This window comes from Mesoplodon mirus (genome assembly GCF_964341445.2).
Source record: "Mesoplodon mirus genome assembly, chromosome: 17".
NCBI classification, from domain to species: domain Eukaryota; kingdom Metazoa; phylum Chordata; class Mammalia; order Artiodactyla; family Ziphiidae; genus Mesoplodon; species Mesoplodon mirus.
Window position 1 is genome coordinate 681,182 of NC_138993.1, and position 9,275 is coordinate 690,456.

A 9,275-nucleotide genomic window follows, 5' to 3' on the forward strand; every position below is an offset into this window, starting at 1 on the left:
TTATCTACTAAAATGACTATGATATTGTCCAAACTCTATTTCCCTAGGGTCTTCTGTCATTGTTTTTCAAATTCTCTGCTTCCAACATTAAACCTTTCTGAATCTTTTTGTTTTTTGTCCTTGTTGAGGAATCACCAGACACTATGCTATAGGTTTTTAATACAAAATTCTGAAAAACCCATGATGTACATATAATTTAATTCATTTTACAGATCAGGAAACGAATCTGGGTAAGGCCAAATAGGACTCAAACTCAGGGCTGTAACTCTAGGCTCCAAATTCTTAGCCACTTTGTTTTATTCAGCAAACACCTCTGTGTACCTACTATGCACTAGAGAATGACAAACGAAAGGATCCAGCAGAGACATAGTTGGAAGAATCTGGAGAAGTGACCAACCAATGAAGCACAGCTCTGAAAGCAGATAAGAGGAAGAGAAGGATGTGTGCACAGCTGGTAGTGAAACTGATCATGAACAAAAGTCACCTTTATCTCAAAAGTGAGAGGGAAAAAGGTAAGTGTATGGCTGTCCCTTGGTATCCACGGGGGGACTGGTCCCAGGATATCCATGGATGCTCAAGTTCCACAGTTAGCCCTCCGAATCCAAGGTTCCATATCCGCAGATTCAACCAACCCTGGATCGTGCAGTACTATAGTATTTACTGAAAAAAATCTATGTATAAGTGGATCCGTGCAGTCCAAACCCATGCTGTTCAAGGTTTTGTCCAGTTGTAATTAGAACGTATATAAGTATGCAGAAATAATAGATGGAAACCTGAGGTAAGTTTATACATGCTGGCTTCAATTTTCTTAGAAGCTCAAGACAGTGAAGGAGGTAGGATCTGTATGGGTGTTGAATAATAAAGAAAAGTCACTCATACAGCAGTCGTCATTCAATTTTAAACATCTCATATTGAAATATGCTAAGTAACATTCTATTCTAAAATTTTCCCAACTAAGTTTGAGTGATAGTACTTACAGTCATACAATTGGTAATGTTTATTCCTAATAGGTGCTATGCCGTTAAACACAGCAATTCAGTAAACGCTTATAAAGGTGAGGCAGGAACTATTCTTTTTCCAATTTTACCCATCAGGAAACTAAGACTCAGAAGATAAGAAGATAAGTAATCCGCCTGGCCCGCCCAAGTCTCCACTGCTGGAAAGGGTAGAGTCAGGACTCAAATCCAAGAAATCTGACTCTATAATCTATTTCATAGCCACTACATTATATGCAATTACTGTATACAATTTTTTAAAAAATTACTTGTTTTATTAAGATGAGTGAATTCATTAAAACAAAATCAACATTCAAATAACTCTAGTTCAAAGATAAAGAAATAAGAAATCTAAGGAACCAGTTTAAAAGGGTTATAAAGGAAATACAAAATTTAGGATCATGGTTAACACTCATCCAGTAAGCTTATTATGTGGTTGATTTTCAGAGAAAAGAGGCAATAATTCAGCCTAAACTGAATTATGAAATGTAAGAGCTGTTATATACGAATTCTCTCAGTCCTTTCTGTATTTGAATAAACCTAGAACAGAAAAGAACAATTTCTGGAAAAGAGCTATAGCTGACTCTACAGTACCCTCTGGTGGCTGTTAGGTCCTATTTTAATCTTCCCAAAGAAAATAACAGAAAGAGCATTCTTTATGCTCAGCTCATTTTTGTCATCTATTTTTGATAAAAGATTAAGTATTCACCTATTTTCAAATTCCAGATTGTAAAAAAATTAAAACCCAACCCTAACCACTATTAAAAGTCATTGTGTATATAATTTAACCATTAAACACTTTCTTAATTCCATAAACATAAGACTACAAAAAAGTTTTAACCATTTCTATAATATTATCTAAAAAGAGAAAAAGTTATAGTTTAGCTAAGAAACTGAGGCAATTACCTCACTTCATTGAGTTTTACTTTCCTAAACTATAAACTGCAAATGGGGATAAAAAGGACTCTGAGGTTTTCATTGTGATTAAGTGAACTTGCAAGTCCCTAGTCTCTCTGCCTGGACATATTACAGAGCGCAAAAAATGTTAAATCCCTCTCCATTGAGAGGGTATTCAGGCAAATACTTTGCCTACACCTTAGGATTTCAACAAGTGTCTAGTTAATCTTAAATATTTACCTAGTCTTCCTGTGGTATCTTATTCATCTGAAACTATTTAATGTTTAATTGATCTTCATTTTGATGCAATGAAAATTAATATAAAATCAAAGGAAAATTCACACAGAGAAGTGCAGAATCTAATGGGTGTTCCCTGGTGGCCTAGTGGTTAGGATTCCAGGCTTTCATTGCTGTGGCCCACGGTTCAATCCCTGGCCGGGAAACTGAGATCCCACAAGCCTCACAGCGCAGCCAAAAAAAAAAAATTGTCCTAAGAACAGAAAGTTAGGCTGAAACCCGAGCAAGACTCTTAAACACAAACTATCTCTAGGTTGTGGGTAACAACCCTGCAAAGTTAAGAAGGTATTTAATTAGGGGTAAAGACAAGAGTTAACACTAAAATAAAGACACAAATAAGGGTAGTTTGCCCTATTGTGTTTACTTTTAGTAACATCTCATAGCAGTTTTTATTTCCTAAAGGTTGCTACAATTATCTTTTTTTCAAAAATTATGGTAAAATATATACAACATAAAATGCCATTTTAATCATTTTTAAGTGTGCAGTTCAGTGTTAGTTTTTTAAATATGGTTTTTTAAAGTTGTAAAAATTTCTGCTGAATTCTTAAGTTATAACTGAGTATCATGAATTTTCCTGAGATCACCTTCTATTAAAAAAAACCAATTGAATAATTTAGTAGCCATTCAATATTCAATTACGTTTGTGTATAATTAAGTAAAACTTACATATTAAAACAAATCACTTAAAAAAACAGCTGCTAAAATAGAAATGGTGAGATATTAATATGACAAGATTAGTATGTGATGAGAACGGTAAACTAACCTGCTCATGAGTCTTCAAATGTTAAAATCACCAAGAAAGTATTTTCAATTATTTAATTATTGCTTCAAAGGTTCATTTTTTGGCCACCTATAAGCACACCTATATTACTGTGGCTCTATAAAAGATAAAGGATGTATGCTACAAAAACTTGTTGAACACTAATGAGTTTTAGGACACGTTCTACAGCACCTCTGGACTTAACACTGTCACAGATTTCTTAATATTAAAATATTTATATATTTACATAAAAATAACATCAATTCCAAAGCCAGCTTCATGATAGTGAGTATATACTACAAGCATTCCCATTTAAAATCAGAAACGAAATAAAGATGTATGATGATTCTGGAGGTTTTACTCACAAATGTAATGAAACAGGAAAAAAGAAAAATCAAATGAACAGTTATGACAAACAGCAAGAAAATTACTTAAGTGTCTAAATACAAAACTACTATCTAGAAATCAACAGCCTGGTAGTAGGGATTAAGATTGTAGACTGATCACACACAACTAACTTTAATCCCTTCTAAAACCCCCATAACAACAGTAAAGTTCCTACTGACAAGGAAAGGAAAAACAAAGAGAAGAAACAAAAGGAACAAAATTTGATAAGCTAAAGAGCAGGTGGATAAGCAGTTAACCAACTCTGCCTGAGATAGCCAAACTCTAAAATAGTGATGGAAAAAGGCTGAGAAATATCCTGACTTACACTGCAGAATCTTCACGAGGCTCAAAGCCTATAGCTCCAGATATCACGGGACTAGGGAGCAGGTGGCTAAAACAGGAGGATGTGAAATCCCCAATCCCTTCCCTCCCTCCCTCCATTTTGGTGATGACAGGTCTTTCCCCACCCTGGTCCAAGTTCTAGACTTTTATTCTTTGGAGAGGATAGAACATAAGATCCTTGACTCAGGTTCACCAGGCACTGGTGAATGCTTCAATAGCATGCATATGAAATGCCCCCTCTCTCACTTGATTTCTAGAAAGCTGGCATCCAGACTTCTATCTTCCAAGCAGCAGACTATTCCCTGGAAAACTTCTTTCTCAGAAACACTCCTTTCTGTGGAATTAGGAACATGAAAAAAGGAAAGACCTAAAAATAATGACTTTAGAGATTCTCCATCAACTGGCCAAAAAAGAACCATCCTACAGTGAAGCTCCAAGCTGAAAGTTCCATTCACTCTTCCAATCTATTCTCCATTTCCCAATTCTTAATCATGAGTAGACCTGTCAAGAATTATAAACTATCTGGAAAACGCTTCTAATAAGAAACATAGTTGTTAAAAGAGAAAAAAAAAAGAGGAAAGAAAAAAAGGCAGGAAAAAGAAAACATAAAATGAAAAGCCACAAACTATCAGTACTCTAGACGGATACATGACAAGCAAAAGACCATATAAAACTAATATTTCGAGTATAAAAAAGAGCTTTTGGAAATGAAAAGCTTAGCAGAAATGGAAAACTCAGTGAAAGTGTTGAAAGATAAAGCGGAAGAAATATCAGGAAACAAAACAAAGATAAGAATTGCAGCCACCATTAACAATATGTGTGTGTGTCCCACATAACTTATGGGCTAGGCGATTTACAATCTTCATAGCAATCGGGAAGACAGACACAATTTACTCACTTATAAAATGTGCATAATAAAAATGTATTTAATTGAATAAGATGTGCATTTATAAAGTTGCATTTATTGACTCCTATTTAGTTTGCACTTGCCAAAGTAATAAGAGAGCAGAGATGCGAACCCCAATTTGGCTGGCACTAAACCTAGTCCTTTGCACACTGTGCTCAACTACGCTAGGAACACGCTGCTGAGAAAAGTGGCTTTTCTAAGTGGTAATACCTGAGTCAGTGACTTGATCTCCTGCCAGTCTTTTAGTCCCCGCTAGTTCCCTTTCCCTATGAAGGTCCCTCATAGCTCTAGCATCCTACCCACATCCCTTCATCTCACAGAACTATCAAGTAACGTGAAATATCAGCACTTCAGATATCCTATGAACATTACCCAGTTGAAACAATATCCATTCCTAAAAGCTGTCTAACTAATGAAGTGTGCTGTGACGCCTAACAGCCTATGTGCAAAGCCAAGTTTGTCAAGGATTTACAAGGGCAGAGGGAAGGCAGGAACACTACTCTGAGAGATGCACTAATCACAGGTTTCTTTTTGATGACCAGAGGAAAACTGATCCGAAAGGACAAAATAGGCAGGACCTAAGACTATACAGAATCCCAGATAATACATGGAGAATCAGATTTAGAAAAAAAAAAATCATCATTTTCAGACTCAATAAAATTATTGATTCAGGCAAGGATTGGTGTTAAAGCCATTAACTGAACAGCTGACAGAACGCTGGGCATTTTACTGTACCAAAGTGAACAACACATAGGTTACTTCTTAGTAACAAGGAAACAACACATTAACTTCATAATGGAGACTGTCACTACCAATTCAGTGCTCAGTCTCAGAATCACGGCTAGGGTGAGAACTAGATTATCTCCTCTTTTTTTTTTTTTTTAAAACGATCTCCTGACTTGACCCTGGCTAGAGAGCTGCCAGGGTGCGTAAACACAAATAAATCTTCCTCCAAGAGACGACAAACTCACACAGAAGTATCGCCTCCGTCGACCTGACAACAGTACATTCAGTAATTTTTCTTAATCCAGCGATGAAGAAAAAAATTATTTCTATCCATAAGAAAGTAAAAAAAAAAAAAAACCAAAAGCTAACGAGAAAGCATTAAAAACGGAGCTACCTTTAACTCTTGTTTTAGAACCCTAGAGAATACAAGCGGTGTAAAATGTCAGCGCCCGCTCCCAGTGCGTTCCCAGGGATCACCCTGGCCTGGCTCTGGCGACAGGGCCCGCCCCAGAAACCCGCTCTTCGCCTGCAAATTAAGAGAAAGGCAAGCGCCACAGAGGCGCACCCTGGCGCAGCGCTCACGGTACTCGACAGGAACGCGGGGACAACTACTCACAGTGGCGACGCGGTCCTCCTCAGCTTCAGACAGACGTCCACCAGACTGGCCTGAAGGCGATTCCTAGTCCTAGAACGAAGAATGACAAATGATTTAGTGTTAGCCAAGCTGGACGCAGCACCGGCTCGTAACCACCAAAGAGACGGAGCAAAGGGACAAGAGGTCAAGGCGGCTCCGCGCTCTCCCCCCTCCCCCACCGCAATGCCGCCGAGACGCCAGGTACAAACAAGGCCCTGCCACGACCACACGAGACTACACGGTCCCTATGAACAACAGGAGGGAAGCGGAGGGCGAGGGCAGCCTGGACGCCAGCGGGGAATCCCAGCCCCCGATTCTGCCCACCCTCCGCCGTCCCCGTCGCGGCCGGACCCACTCGCGGGCAACTCGCGTCGCCGCGGGGCGGAAACCCCCACACTGGCCCGGAGCCCGAGACCTGCCCGCTCCGCGTCCGCCATTAGAAACTCGCCCAGATAAACTGTGACGAGAAGACGCGGCGCGCCGTGGCCCCGGCGGCAGAGGAGGGGACCGGCGCGGAGGGCCCGCGCCCTCGCCGCCAAACTTAGGGAACTCTCGCCGTCGCCGCCGCAGGGACGGTGCGAGCGCGGCCCCGAGCGCCCACGGAAGCGCCCCTCCCCCTGCCGCCGGCCCCCGCCCCGGGCGGCCCCGAGCGAACCCCGCCGCCGGCGGCCGCCTCACCCGGCCCTCGCGGCCGCGCCCGCACTCCCGCAGCCCACGGGCCGCCCGCCAAGGCGCCTGGGACATCAGCGGAGCCGCCGGCAGCCCGAGACACGACGCGCTAGCGGTGACGGCGGCCGCGCCGCGGGGCGCCTGTCCCGCGTCAGTGGGAGGCTCCGGGGGCCGCCCTCACCCATCTCCGCCTCCCGGAGCCTCCGCCTCCCGGAGCCTCCGCCTCCCGGAGCCTCCGCCTCCGGAGGCTGCGCCGCTCCGGCCACCCCCACTGTCGGCGGTCCTGGGCTGGAGACTCGGCGGAGACAAGCCTCACCCGGTTCTGGCTGAGGCTCCGCGGAACGAACTTCCCCGCCCGCAGCCTCCCCGCCTTGGTCAACAAGCGCAACTCCGCTCAGTCCACTCCCGGCTTTAGCGCGCGCGAGGAGGCGGACGCTGCTGCCGCGGCATCGCAGCGCGGCCCCGCCCCCCACGCCCTCACTGGGGGCAGGGGAGGGCGGGCCGGGCGGCTCGGGCCCGCCCATTGGCTGCGCCCACCTGCCTCCAGGACCCGCTCGAGGGGGTGGTCCGACGCCCTGTCCATCAGGCGCAGGCCACACCCCCGCACCTCTATTCCACCCCCACCTCCTCCTTCCCCGGCCCCGCCCCGGCCCGACCCGAGAGAGTCGGGTCGCAAACTCGCGTGCCCGCTTTGCCCGCTGCACCCGCCTCGGCTTGGCCCCGGGCGGCCCGAGGGCCTGAGCCAGGCCGCCTGCCCCCGCAGCGGCTGCGAGGGATGCCGCCTGAGGATCGCCGCGGCCTCGATGTCCCCCACGCCCTCCCTGTCCAGTGTCTGGGAGCCCCATGAGGGCCGAGCGGGCAGGGGCTGCGGCGACGCAGGCGGGAGCCGGGGGCCGAGAGGCCGGCGGCGGGGGTGCCCGCGCGCTCCGAAGGCTGGAAGCGCTCTCCCTCGCCTCAGCCCGGGGGGGAGGCATCCCTCGCTCCCGTCATGGCTGCGGGAGGAGACGACGTCCTCCATCTTGTCGGGGCCGCGGGGGGAACTGGGGGCAACTCTGACTCGTCCCAGCCCGGGCTGGGCCCCGCCACCCGGCCGCCGGGACGGCGCCCTCTGCCGGCTCCGCACCTGGCCCCGGCCGGCGCGACGGGGCCCGGCCCGGATGCCGCTCCCGCCTCCGCTGGCCAAGATGGAGGCGGCTGCGGGTCCCCGAGCGGGGCGACCGCCTGTCGGAAGGGCTGGGCCGGCCCCCGGGCCTCTGCCCTCGTCGGCCCCCAGGCGGACGAGGCCCCGGGCCGGCCCCGCGGCGGGAGGGAGCGCAGGTGCGGGCCGGGCTGGGCCGGGTTGGACGAGCTCCGACTAAGGAGCCATCTGGGCAGCGGAGCTCGGCTTTTATTCGCCGTCTACACCTATGTCCCGGGCGCACATCACAGGCTGTGGGGGTCCCGAGGTGTCACGTAGGAGGCGAGCGGGGAGGCCGCCCTGGCGGCCGTCGGTGGGACTGCAGCCGACTCTGTTGGTTTTAATAGAAGTTGGTGAAACACCGTATGACCATGATTTCTGGAAATACGGCTAACATGATTTTCCTTCTTTTTAAAAAACAGATTGAGCCCCCTTTGATTATTCTGGAGAATGGTAAAGGCACAGGTTTACTGAGTGACAGACACAAATCAACGAAGACAAAAGCACTGTTAATGGATTGATGAGAGTCCCGTGTAATCTAAGTCCTGTGGTACTTACTGTACCATCAAGACCATCTTGATTCAGAAAATTCAGAAATACCCTTCATGATAAAACCACTCAACTAACTAGGAAGAGAAGGAAACTACCACCACAGAATAAAAGTCATGTATGAAAAACCTCAGCTAACATCCTTCTCAATGGTAAAAGGCTGAAAGCTTTTCCTCTAGGAACGGGAACAAGGCAAGCATGCCACTTTCACCACTACTATTAAACATAGTACTGGAAGTTCTAACCAGAGCAATTAGGTAAGAAAAAGAAAGGAAAGATATCCAAATTGAAAAGGAAGAAGTAAAATGATCTCTCTTTGCAGATCATGTAATCTTACATACACAAAACCCTAAAGACTCCACAAAAAAGCTTTTAGAACTAACAAATGGGGACTTGCCTGGTGGTCCAGTGGTAAAGGATCCACCTTACAATGCACGGATTGCGGGTTCCACCCCTGGTCAGGGAACTAAGATCCCACATGCCAAGGGGCAACTAAGCCTGCATGCCACAACTACTGAGCTGGTGCGCCTCAACTAGAGAACCTGTGTGCCACAAACTACAGAGCCCATGTGCCTTGGAGCCTGCAGGCCGCAACTATAGAGAAGCCCGCACCCCGCAATGAAGAGCCTGCATGCGGCAACAAAAGATCCCGCATGCCTCAACGAAGATCCCACATGCCGCAACTAAGACCCAATGCAGCCAAAAATAAATAAATAATTTTAAAAAACAACTAATAAATGAATTCAACAGAGTAACAGAATACGAACTCAAAACCCAAAATCAGTTCACACTAACAGTGAACAACCTGAAAAGGATATTAAGAAAACAATTCCAGGGAATTCCCTGGTGGTCCAGTGGTTAGAACTTGATGCTTTCACTGTGGTCGCCCGAGTTCAATCCTGGGTCAGGGAACTAAGATCCCGCAAGTGGCACGG

General features: G+C 46.4%; 1 protein-coding gene across 1 annotated transcript in view; it reads right to left on the reverse strand.

Moving 5' to 3' along the window:
- Nucleotides 1–7,588, reverse strand: part of ZMYM5 (zinc finger MYM-type containing 5) — a gene marked incomplete at its 5' end in the record, with an annotated part of 33,882 nt that extends 26,294 nt beyond the window's left edge. Inside the window, 3 exons of the mRNA XM_082602147.1 lie at nt 5,928–5,996; nt 6,624–6,680; nt 6,729–7,588. Of these exons, the coding sequence (XP_082458273.1) occupies nt 5,928–5,996; nt 6,624–6,680; nt 6,729–7,588 (986 nt within the window). The remainder of the gene's footprint in view (nt 1–5,927; nt 5,997–6,623; nt 6,681–6,728) is intronic.
- Nucleotides 7,589–9,275: the final 1,687 nt, after the last annotated feature.